The sequence below is a fragment of the Pezoporus wallicus genome, unplaced genomic scaffold (assembly GCF_028554395.1).
Source record: "Pezoporus wallicus isolate ANWC-B61680 ecotype Strahan unplaced genomic scaffold, APGP_CSIRO_Pwel_v1 contig_9561, whole genome shotgun sequence".
Taxonomy (NCBI): Eukaryota; Metazoa; Chordata; class Aves; order Psittaciformes; family Psittacidae; genus Pezoporus; species Pezoporus wallicus.
In genome coordinates this window covers 96,577-109,394 of record NW_026639554.1, presented here as the reverse complement: position 1 = coordinate 109,394, position 12,818 = coordinate 96,577, and the positions used below count along the sequence as shown (strand labels likewise).

General features: G+C 54.7%; 1 protein-coding gene across 1 annotated transcript in view; it reads right to left on the bottom strand.

The window, feature by feature from the left end:
• Positions 1 to 12,818, bottom strand: part of RUNX3 (RUNX family transcription factor 3) — a 34,524-nt gene that overhangs the window by 2,138 nt on the left and 19,568 nt on the right. The window contains exon 4 of the mRNA XM_057415071.1: positions 11,060 to 11,224. Coding sequence (XP_057271054.1) covers positions 11,060 to 11,224 — 165 coding nt within the window. The remainder of the gene's footprint in view (positions 1 to 11,059; positions 11,225 to 12,818) is intronic.

Here is a 12,818-nt window from a genome sequence, read left to right as displayed (position 1 = left end):
CGACCGAGCTGACTTCGATTCATCTCTGGCAGATTAAAAAACACACCCCATAAACACAGAAAAAAACTGTTTAGCCATTACATCAGCTGTGTAGTAAATAAATGGATGCGGGCCCCAGACGGCCGGACCCTGGGATGGTCGGTGGTGTGTATACACACACCCGGAGACCGGGAGGAAAAGCTGGAGTCCAGACCAGCCTGCTAAGCCTCCTGTGGGTGGCCTGTTCGTGCTGATACCATCAGGGGATGAAGCTGATAAACACACAGCTAAAAACTCCCAAGCCAGGAGCCACAGTATCCCCTGCTTGATTTCTCTGTGTATTTTTCTCCTTCCAAGAGAATGAAGGGAATGAGAAATTCAGGCTTTCTTCTGCTGGGGAAGGGAGACTTGGGTCAGAGTGGTGGGGATGGTACCCAGCTCCCTCGGAGCCCCCCATGCCTTTTCTTGGGGGGTCTAAACCCAAGGGGGTCACAGCCAGCTTGTAACTGGAGAAGGACCTGTACTCAGTGCTGCCGGGTCCCGTCCTCCTGCAGGAAGCCCATGTTAGAGATGGGAATCCCCACCAGCAGGTCCTTTGGGGGCCTCAATGCTTTCCTGTGGCACTCCCAGCTGACCCAAGGCTGCTGCCATCTCCTCCCAGAGCCCAGCACACCTCTGGCCTTGGTGCATCTGAGACAAAAAGAAATGAGTTTTGCTCTACAGGGAGAGCAAACAGAGCAAACCTTCTGTCCCCAGGACATCAGCAGAGCACGCCAAGTTCTGGCATGGGTTATGCAGGACAGCACGGCTGGAAACGCTGCGACTGTGCCCTCCTCAGCCTTCCAGCACCCTCACGAGAGGAAAACCCCTAGAAAGAGCAGCTCTAGCCCAAAGCACTTGGCTGCTGCACTGAGCCCAAAGCCTTGGCCACCTCGAGGAGGCTCTTCAATGGTTCTGTTTGCTCCCAAGACCCCTTGTTCTCCCTTGCTAAGAGCAGGGGCATCATGCCTTTCTGCTTCGGCAATGCAACGTCATCTGGCCTCAGCGGCCTTTTTTTTGTCACATCAGCTGGATTTTAAGTCGACTCGGAGCAGGAAAACATGTGAGATGAGCACGGCAAACATGCGTGTTGGTGTTGGATATGCATGTATCTACAGCCACACGCATCATGTGGCTGTCTGTTTGCTCTGCCTGCACAGGGACGTGTGCTTTATATATATTTATTACAATGAAGCATTTTTAACTTCTCAGGGCCGGTGTTCCAGGCCCTGCGGTGTTTCCCCAGGAGAAGTCACCTGAGCTAATCCCTTGCAGCTAACTCGTGGCGAGGGCACGCTGTGGAGGTGCAGATCGGGAGGGGATTGGGGCTGAACCCTCTTTCTCATCCCAGGCGAGTCCTTCAGCCACCGCGCTGGAAGGAGAAGGGGATGGGAGGTTCCTCCCTCGCCTCCGGCCATTCTGCGGGATCTTCCCACGCAGGCTCCAGGAGGAGAAAGGTGGAGGAGCGCCCGGTCTGTGAACGTGGCTGCGGCTTTGGTGCGAGATAAGAGAGGAGCAGCTCAAAGCCGCTCTGCTCACACCCAGCCTGGCCGCCGTGCGGAGCCTTCAGCGTGCTCGGGCTGGCTGCAAAAGCACAACGCAGCGAAAAGCGCTCACAAGTGACCAGCCCCGCCTCGTCTCGCCCCTCCGCCCGCCGGCAGCGAGCTCTGCCCCGTCCCGGAGCCGCGCTACTGCAGGAGCAGCATCAGAGCTGCTGCCGGGCGCGGGGAGCCGAGGTGTGGGGACCGGCTCTGCAAGAAGCAGCTTGGCCAGAGCCCGTCCCTTCAGCCCCGGTCACTTCAGCCCCGGTCACTTCAGCCCCGGTCCCTTCAGCCCCGGTCACTTCAGCCCCCGTCCCTTCAGCCCCGGTCCCTTCAGCCCCCGTCCCTTCAGCCGGAGCCCGTCGCAGCACCGCTGGCTGCGCTGTTTTGCCGTACACCGAGGCAAAGCAGTCTCAAAATTCCCCTCCCGAAACCCCAGGCTGCTGCTTGCTGCCTTCCCAAGAGCGATCGCGCCGTGCTCCTGTGGTAACTTTCACATGCCTGTAAATAATATTCCATGAAATGCAAATCGAACTAAACCCCAAGTGCTCAGGGCACGTTTCCCTTTCCCTCTGTAACGAAAGCACTCAAAGGGTTTTGGGGTGGTTTTTTTTACAGTCTAAGTTACATTGGCCTGAACTTGTAAAACTCAGCAGCTGGTCCTTGATACCGATTCAGACACAAGTGCATCCACCGTGCTGCTGTGGGGCCGGGGATGCACTGGCTGCTGTCTTCATCCTCACTGGGCCTCAGGGTCAAAGTTGGCCCAGAACAACGCCGGTCTGAGACCGAGAACCCCAGAACAGCCCCCAAACCAACCCCACTGCTGCATCTACCACTGTGCCATGGGGGGTGCGGTGTGGGTGCAGCCTTCCCGGGCTGTGGCAGCCCTGCACTGCTCCATGTGACGCCCTAGCAGCCACCGGCAGGCAGAGCCGGGCCGTGCCCGCTCCCTGTCGCGACACGGCACAGGCGGAGCGCGGACCCTGCCCCCGTGCTGCCCCCCCCACGCCGAGGGGAAGCCCCAGCCGCGCCTTCCCTCCGCCAGCAGGGGGCGCCGCGGTCGCTGGGCAGGAGGCGGCCGCTAGGGGGAGCCGCGGCTCGGTGCGGGAGCGGCCGGAACGTGCGGGGCTGAGCCTTCATCCCAACTCCTTCATCCCAGCTCCTTCATCCCAACTCCTTCATCCCAGCTCCTTCATCCCAGCTCCTTCATCCCAACTCCTTCATCCCAGCTCCTTCATCCCAACTCCTTCATCCCATCTCCTTCATCCCAGCTCCTTCATCCCAGCTCCTTCATCCCCGCTCCTTCATCCCAGCTCCTTCATCCCCGCTCCTTCATCCCAGCTCCTTCATCCCCGCTCCTTCATCCCAGCTCCTTCACCTCAGCTGCTTCATCCCAGCTCCTTCATCCCGGCTGCTCCTTCATCCCGGCTGCTCCTTCATCCCAGCTCCTTCATCCCGGCTGCTCCTTCATCCCGGCTGCTCCTTCATCCCGGCTGCTCCTTCATCCCAGCTCCTTCATCCCAGCTCCTTCATCCCCGCTCCTTCATCCCAACTCCTTCATCCCAGCTCCTTCATCCCAGCTCCTTCATCCCAGCTCCTTCACCTCAGCTCCTTCATCCCAGCTCCTTCACCTCAGCTCCTTCATCCCAGATCCTTCATCCCAGCTCCTTCACCCCAGCTCCTTCATCCTGGCTGCTCCTTCATCCCGGCTGCTCCTTCATCCCGGCTGCTCCTTCATCCCAGCTCCTTCATCCCAGCTCCTTCATCCCGGCTGCTCCTTCATCCCAGCTGCTCCTTCATCCCAGCTCCTTCATCCCAGCTCCTTCATCCCAGCTGCTCCTTCATCCCAGCTCCTTCATCCCGAGCTGCTCCTTCATCCCAGGCTGCTCCTTCATCCCGGCTGCTCCTTCATCCTGGGCTGCTCCTTCATCCCAGCTCCTTCATCCCAGCTGCTCCTTCATCCCATTTCCTTCATCCTGGGCTGCTCCTTCATCCCAGCTCCTTCACCTCTGGCTACCCCTCCACCTCGCGAATACACACAGGACAAAGCCACACAGCCCCATGCCTGCATCATCATCCCTCCTGCCTCACAGCTGAGGAGATCTCTACTGAAACAGCCCCAGCAAGGTCCAAATAAACCATTGCGTTTAATGCTCTCCGTAACACCCAACTCAGCAGCAAAGCAATCCTCCATCACGTTCAGCCGGACGTCAAACAACGTCAAACGATGAGCAAGTGATGCACCAAGCAAATGATGGGGAAATGGGTGTGGGTGAAGCTGAACCACGAACCCCATGTGCCCTTCAAGCCCCCACCAATCGCAGGCTGTAAAACACCCATCACCCGTAGCTCCATCACTGCATCACCCCATCACCTCATCGCTCCATCACCCCATTGTCTCTCACCCATCGCCCCATCCCCAGAGCAGGCAGCATCCGGCGCATCTCTCACCCATGTGCGTGCTGCTGCTATGGAGGATTTACTACGCTTGCCTCCCTTGCTCGCCGTCCAGCCCCCATTTGCTTTTTTGGGCCCTGGCAATCTGAGCTTGAGTATTTCAGTTGTCCAGTTGCCAATCAAAATATTTGAAGGAAATGTTTATTTTCTTCTCGAAATCACACCAGCTGCTGCACTAACTGAATAAGCCCATTTAGCTGTAAGAATTTAACCATTGTAAGAGTGAATTGAGTCCCCCAACTACTCCAAAATCTGACCCAATCTATCAGCGGAAATGTCAATGTTTTGGATGGGAGTTTGGGGAAGTGTGGAATGTGTATTAAATAAAAGCCATGTAAAGGTCAAAGCCCTGATTAGTAATGCCACTGTCTCCTGGTTAGGGCTGTGCTGCTGGGGGACCACGGAGGCCAGGACACACCCCAGCGTTTAATTGTGCAGCTGCAATTTGCACCTTTTGAGGACCCCCAAGCTCCCCCCCCACATGGAGCTGGACAGAAACAGGCTTTCAAAGCTGCTCAGCTCCTTCCAGATAAAACAACTGCACCCAAGTGACGCGGCAGCTTGCTTTGCACCGTGGAGGCAATACAGGGCTTTTCTTGGGTGGGTGGGAAGGAGGTGGGTGCACAGAGCTCCCTCTGCAGCAGCGGGAGATGAACCTCAGGGCTGCCCCTCTATTTCAGCCCTCATCTCCTGACACCGCTCTAGTCCCCATTTTAGAGATGTGGGGACCAGGAAGTGGCCTATTGAGGTCAACAATAAGCCTAAGCATGTGTGTGTAGTACACAACACACAAATACACAGTGTGTGGTACACACAGACAGAATAAAGGAAGTTTAGAGGGAACTTGATAGCGTGGCACTCTCCAGGCGTATAGAATATATAAATATCTACAGCCTGGCCATATATCACCATTTTATTTATATGCATATGTGTGCCTTGCAAAATTGTCATGAAAAATCTAGCCCAGGGGGGAAAAAAAACCCTCTTTTCCTGCCTAATGCCATGATGATTGACGACAGTGTAAACACTAATGATACTTTATGCTTATGTATATAGTACGCATGCACGTGCGAGACGGAGCGCGGACAGAAACTCTCTCTCTGTGTATACCTTTGGCTATTTTTTCTGTACTAGTTTCTGTGATGCTTGGACCTCCAATTTGTCTCTCAGCATTTTCCTGACCTCTCTTCCTCTCTGCTTCCTTCCCCTGATCGTAACAGCTCCATCTGGGAGCACGAGAGGCAGGTGGCCAAGGATGGAGAGAATCTGCTCTGTATGGGAAGATGCAAGAGATGCATTTGGTCTCTGAAGACTCAGCTCATCTCTAGAGCCGCGCTGCTCTCCTCTGCACCCACACAGGCAGGCAGGCTCTCACGCCTCCGTCACATGTGTTAACAAGTTCATTCCTTCCCAAGTAAGGGCCAACTAAAAAAGAGAGCGGCCCCTTCCTCCCACACCACGAAAAATAGAGCAAAAAATTATTTTGGGGGATGGAGGGGTGGTGTTGAAAAGAAAAAGAACCCAAGGGTGTGAACAGCATCCGTTGTTACACGCCCATGGAGCGATTGTTCTGTATCTGATATAACCAGCTCACGAACTGGGTGCAAGTACTTCCTCTGCAGAGTTTGAGAGAGAAAAAAGCCAAACCCCAAACCAAAACACAACAACGCTCGGGTCGCTTATCGCAGCATCGCCAGGCACCTCCTCCAGGCTGCCAAGCACGTTCGCGCCTCAGTTCACGAGCTGTCTCCAGACACCGTGTGCTTGCCACGCACACACACACGTACCCTGGTGAGCAGCGCGAGTCCCCGCTCTGAGTCCTCTCCCAGCACTTCCCATCAGCCCTAAATATTCTGGGCAGCAGCCTCCTGCTGCGCGCAGGCAGTGAGATGGAGATTCCCAGGTATTCCCAGCTCCGCGAACCATGCGCTGCATCTCAGCCTCCTCTGCAAACTCCTCCATTGGGATGCTCATTCTGGACCCATCCTGCCCTCTTAGGAGGACCCTGCCTCTAACGTCCAGTCTGGGTTTTTTCAGGGCCAGTTCAGCCCCATCTCCTGTGCCAGCACTGTCCTCCATAGCTTACATTAGCTCCTCTCCCTGCTGTTTACCCCCTGGATGTATTTACACAGAGCAATCAGCTCGCTCCCAGCCTGCCTTCGCTAGACTAAACAAGCCGGGCTCGCCCCGTTTCCTCTCCCGCAGTAGCTCCTCTCTTCCCCTCGGCATCCCGAGGCCGCATCAGCCAATCCCGGCCAATCCATCCCGCACAGCTCATGAATAAGCTAACGGTGCTAACTGGAGCGGGTGGGTGGGCTGGACGGGAAACGCGCCCTGGATGGCAGGCACTGCCTCTGGCCTGCCTGCGCTTTGCTCTTTACCTGCATTCAAAGGGTATTAACAAAATTAACAAGCCCTGACTACATAAAAGGAAGTTGCTGAATTTACAACCCAGCCTGCAGCTAGACCACCTTGCCTGCTGAGCAGGTTTGGACCAGGCCAAGTCTGCCATGGGAAACCCACTGCGGAGCGGTGGCTGATCGCAGAGGCTGATGGGGCAATAGAAGATGGGGTTCAAACGCAGGCAGTGCCCTCCTGCAGCAGACCCCAGGCTAGCAGTGAGGATCCCAGCACATCCAAAACCCCGTGTCAAAGGCAGGACAGGATCCCTGGAGTGGGGCTGGGCCTCTTGTGCTGCTCCACTCTCCTGCTGTTTCACAGGAGCTGCAGCCCTTGAGCTGCGGCTGGGACACGGAGGTGGCTGCACATCAGCAGCAGGGCAGCGGCTGCGGGTACTTGGGCTCTCCCCAGGGGGATGCTCCAGTCCAGCCCTGGCCCGTGGTTCCTCTTTGACGGTTACACACCACACTCATCTAAGGGACGTTCACTGCACAGCGGGCAAAAGTAATTGAGAGGAGCAGAGAGGCAGTTTAAAGATAGGCACAGAAGCCTGAAAGCAGGCAGGAAACCCATCTTAAGCGCGCTCCTTCCTCTGAGGCTGAAGCTGAATCCCACAGTATGTTTTCTTCCCACTAATGCTTGCCTAGCTTCCTTTGGAAACAATTTAGTCTCTGCCCATGGTAGAATGTTTTTATCCATTAAGAAACGGATATTTTAAAGAAACCATAAGTCGATCTGGACAGGGATTAGGAAGCAGCAATTCAGGGTATTTGCCGGGCCCATAATTCAGGACTTAACCTCAGAGGAGCCACGTTGCATTTCGGAAACAATAGGGCACTGGCTGCCTATGCCAAGAGGCTTCTTAAAAGTAATGTAATACTTTAAAAATGTGCATTTAGAAAGAAAAAGAGAGAGAGCTTTTACTTTAAATGCACATGGTGAGGCATTCTGCCGATGGCTGGCCTGTGGTAAAAACATTGCACTGGTTTGAAGTAGCGGACTGGAAATCAAGCTGGTTATGGTGGACTGGGTTCCAGCTCAGCAGATCTGAAAGCTCTTCACCAGCAAAGACAGCATCTCCCAAACCGCTCAGCAAACACAGGGCTGGGGGAGGCAGGATGGAGCTTGCAAAAGGATCCAGCATTTACTGTTTGTTCTCCCTGTGAAGTCAAGGGAATTTGGTTCTGCTGGAGCAGTATGAAGGGTATGTAAGGGGATGCTAAGTGCATTAATCAAAGCAGCTCGCTCTGTTACTGAGCAGATCAAGTTTGAGATCACTTTGCAGTTGCCCTTGTGCACACAAGGCCCCTACACATTGCTTGACAATGCACACAACTGCTTTTGAGCAGTTGAAGATGTTTCCACCACAAAGCTGGAGCACAGGAGCTGCTGCCAGGGCAGTCCCCTCTGTCGCAATGGGGATAAAGCAGACCAGCATGACCCACTGCTGGGACAAGGGCAAAGCATCGTGGAGAGAGCCGGGGGCTGCAGGGGCTGTTCCCCTTGGGGAACCCGTCTGTCACCACCGCACTGCCTCATGGCAGCAGCAGAGGCACAAAGCAAGTCCCTTGAACATCTTGCTTCACTTCGGAGAGCTGCTTGATTTGTTTTTAAGCTAGGAGACAAAACCCGGAATGAAGCAAGCACGCAAGGCTCTGGCTTCGCATGCCCCGTAATAAGGCACCGTTTCAAGACATCCTAATGACAGCTTGGTGTCTCGCTGCGGAGACGGGAGAGCCGGCATTTCAAAACCTCACATTTTCCAGACCTCACTGGAGAAGTATGAGGCCAAATCCTCAACGGAGGCGAATGGCTCCGCTCTGCTGAGGCCAGGGAAGCCGCGCTGCTGAAGGGAGATGAGGCTCTGCCTGTCCTGCTGCCTGTCCTACACTAGGGTGAACTCACAAGCGCCCTGGTTTCCCCCAAAGCAGGAATGAATCCTGGTGTGAGGAGGGCTGCCTGTGGGACAGGCAGGGGAAGGGATCGATTCCCTGCCCGTCTGCATGGGGTAGGGGCAAGACTGAAGCCACTGAATACATTGACACTGGGCAGCAGAACCCAGGGCGAGAGCAGGATGTGACCCGCTGGGCTCGGTGCTGAGCACACTCCTCCCGTGTTTCCTGGCATGCCCTTCAGAAACGATCGGTTTGCTCTTACCGGGAGGTTTCTGGTTTGAGACCATTTAACCTCAAGAGGATCGTTTTACACGGGGGCTATTTATAACCTCCGGGGCTGCTTTACTGAAAGTCTTCTGCAAATGGCCGAGGGCCAGATCCTTCTCCCATCGACACCAACGTCCTTGCTGTGATCTCCACCGTGGCCACAGCCTCAGGAGCAAAGGTTGGACTGCGCCGGGGCAAATGCAGCTCCGGAGGACCTCAAAGACCAACACTGTCTCCTGCCTCCCCATCAACTTCGAAGCTCAACATCCATGTGCTACGTTCAGGGATTTGAGGTGCCTGAATCCCCCCCTCGGTGGCTGAAGCTGTTCCTGAGCATCTTGGCTTTGCCAGGAGCGGATTAGGAAGCGTTTGTGTAAAGTGCCTGGTCAGCAGAACCGGGAGGCCACGGGCAGGCGCTGAGGACGGAAAACCTCCATGTCCACTGGCCCCCGGCACGGGGAACACTGAGGCTGGGAAGCACCGTGTAAAGGATAGCGGTGCTGGATGAACCTCAGCCTGCCCCGCTGGCTCCTCCTAGCCCGTATCTCGTTATGCTTTTTGCTAATCGGCTTCTCGTGTGTGTTACCTAAGAACGTGCCAAGTCGTGAGAATTACAGGCCTGTTAACTCCGGTGTTATTCTTGGCACGGGCCAGGCTCCACTTACTTGGGTAAAAATTACGATCTCAGTGAATAAGCCGTGTGTGTGCGAGAGAGAGTTTGGGGGTTTGTAGTATTATTGTGATTATATTGGTTGTAGTCAGCGCTGTGTCAAAAGGACAGGGCTGAGACTAAAATGACCGAGCTGATCCTGCTCCCAGTGACGCTGGGAAGAACCCACAGTAATTTTAAGACAGTTCCTCCAACTCAGGAGCAAGGGAGCCAAGAGCAGAGCGTGCACGAACTGCCTTCTGCAGCATTCCTGGTACTCTGGCTTCCCTCCGCAGGAATGACTTTAGATGGCTAATTCTGTGTGTCTCCACTCCTGCTGTCACTTGACATTTGGGAGTTTGGCAGGGATGGCAGCCTGTGGCCAGTTTCAGTTTTTGTCCTGCTGCATTTGTGTCATCACCTGATTCTTTGCTCCAAACGATGCTCTTTGGGTTTCTGGCACTACAGGGGACTGTGCTAATTTAAAATACACACATTTTTCTTTTCCCTGCCCCCAAGAACTCTTTATTACAGCCAACGAGATGAGCCTATGAAGCTCTTTCTCTCCCTCCCTCTTGCCTTTTAAAACAAGAATCCAATGATAATCCTACACACAGTGCCCGGGTTCTTCTCACAAACTGTGCTAATATCAGTGAAAATTCCAAGCATGGAGATTTGCATTTCAATGAGAAATAAATTAAATTTCACTGTAATTTGGAGTTGGGAGGAGCGGGGCAGCTCTACCGTTCGGGTAACGTTTTCCAACATGTTTTTGCACCTGAGACACCCTCTTTACCCCGATACTGAGGGTTTCAATCATCTGCAGCACTCCTGAAAGCACAACACAAAGGCTTTTGGAAGCTTTCAAATGAAACCTTCCAAGGGCTACTTCTCACCCAAACTCAAAGGACAAGCAGCGTAAACACTTCCCTAAAACCCCTGTTCATATTTCTGCTGATGTTCAAAGGAGAACACCACCGAGATGATTAAAATGTATGAAAAAAGGAAGACTTCCCACGTGCAGACAGGAGAACAGCCTCTTCATGCACCCTGGTAGCATGCGGCTGTGCTGAGCTGAGCGGAAAGCTGGGAGCAGGGAGGCAGACAGGTATTTCCAGTGCAATGCTGTGTGGGGGTGAGATTCGGGTGCATGGGATGGAGCAGGCTGACCTCTCTTGGGTAACTGGTGGCAATTCCTACCTCTGGCACCAAGCTTTGATGCAGATGCCTGGGGAACGCCCGAGGGCTCAGCTATGCTGATGGCAAATACAGGAGGAGCAAAGGTTGTATGTGTGTGTGCGCACGCGTGCACCCATGCAGGTGTGCATACGTGTGGGGAATTATGCTGGAGCTGGGTGATGGATCACCAGACTTGGCGTAAACACAATGCAACAAGATAAGAAACCATTTGGATTAGCATGTAAAGTATAATACACCCTTTCTAGTTGATGCTTAACCGTCTACGCGGGCGCCTTCATGTCAAAGAAGCTACTGGATTCAGCGTGCATTGCTATGATCTCCCTCGTGTTCCTCCTGAAACTGCTCAGTTTTCCCTAAGACCCTGTATCTAAAGCAAAACACCTGGGTTTACTGTTCAGCAGCCATCTGCTCATTTAATGGGTGCAAAAAGGCTTCTACGGCCGAGAAACCCAAGCAAACCCCTTGTCGGGCAGGCAGGGCTCCTTACCCAGGGGAGAGCTGGACTCCAACCCTAAAACACCATCCGGAGGGAAGCGTGCTCGGCTGGGACGGCTCCGCTCCCTGGCTGGCAGTGTTGGAAGCACAAGGGGTTGGGGTGCGACGCCAGGCTGGGGCACCCAGCCAGTTACCTTGTATTGGAGTTTGAGCCTGGGACCCAAAGTGGCTCGGGGTGCTGAGGGATCCGCGGGGGTTAGGTGTTGTTGGGGTGACTCTCATGGACTGGCGCAGCCGTTCCAGCTCCCCGTAGCGGTCGGTGAAGGGTTTGGCTTGGTCTTCTAGCTTTTGTCTGTGCCCTGGAACATGATAAGAGAGTCTGATATCTGATCAGTTACCCTTTGGCTGGAGCACCCTGGTTACACACTCGGCACAGCCTCCACCCTCGTGGTTTGCTCTAATTCACATGGGCAGTGCTTGGCAGCCCCGGTGCAGGTTGGCTCCGTGGGGCTGTGCACAGCGCACACGTGAGGAAAGACCCTGTGGCTTGGACAGACAGAGCCTGCTGAAGAGGGGACATGGACTGACCCAAAGAGGCCCCAGATGGTCCATTGAGCCAGCATCTGACCAAAGAGCAGGATGTGCGCGCCAGGGTCAGGATGCCCTGTGCTGTGCCCGCACCAGCCCTTGCTCACTCTGAGCAAGGAAGGAGCAAGGCAGGAGGAACCCCATCTCCTGGCAGGCTGGTGACTGGGGAACAGCAAAGGAAACCCTGAGTTTTAAGTATTTTCTACAGCATTTGCTCAGTGCACAAAGAACAAACTCTCATCTCGCTCCAGCCGCATCGCCAGCCCTGCCCATGCAGGGTCAGAGCCAGGCAGGGCTGGAGGAGCCGCAGGAGGGATGAAGCAGCTGCCCAGTACCATGCTGTGGCCACCTCACTTTGCTTTCTCTCTGTTCCTTTTTTCCTACCCATCGAATGGGGAGAGTATTCACCCACCTCCCCAGGCAGGGCAGCAGCTAATGAGCGTTTGTAAAGCACTCCCAGCTCCTTAGGTAGCAGCTGCTGGCACAGGGCAATAATGATTAAATTTATGCTAAGTGTCCCGAGGCGAGAGGCGCATGAAATACACTTGATACATAACTCTTGCATTTTACTATATTAATCATCGCCAAACAGCTTCACTCTCTCTGGGCCCGATTCCAGTCTCAGTTACACCCGCACAAAGCTGGAGGGACTCCAGAGAAGCCGGAGCTGCTTTGGTTTTACACTGGTGCCAGGTTCAGACCTTGCATTCTCCTTGCTCTTTACCAGACGAGCAACACCCCCAGCTCCTTGCACCTGCCATGAAAGGACCTTCCCAAGGTGGCGAATGCCTTATCCCAGCGTGATCGAGCGCAGGGCTCGGGGCACTGGAGGTGTGCGGGCACGCCGGGGAGATAGGCAAGGAGCTGGGAAGAAATCCCTCTGCAGCTCTTCTGAGAGCTGCTGGGCCTTATCAGATCCAGCCCCACAGCCCAGCCGAGTCAAGCTCAGCTCTCGGTGGCTGTTGAGAAGAAAAGTGATGCATTTGAAAGAGAAAAAGTGCAGCTTCCTCTTGCTGGCACCCCCATTCCCTGCCCCTCGCAGCTGCGGAGCGGGAGCTTGGTGTCAGTTTATAGCAAAGGCACAGAAAGTCCCCAGATTTCCCCCTCTTTCAAGCTGCTCTGTGCTATATCTCTTGATCTCCTTTGCTTGGCTCGTCCTGCCGGACCGTCTGCAGAGACGCTGGGTGGGAGCAGAGCACCGGCTCCGGATGGATCTCGCGCTCCCAGCTCAGCTCCCTGCCATGGTGCCGCTCCGCGGGTACCACAACAGCAAATCGCACTCAGCTTCTGCTTCTGAGGGGCTTCGCCTCTCCTCTGGGAGCTCCACATGGAGGTGAAAACCCCACCACCCCCCAAACCCTGCAA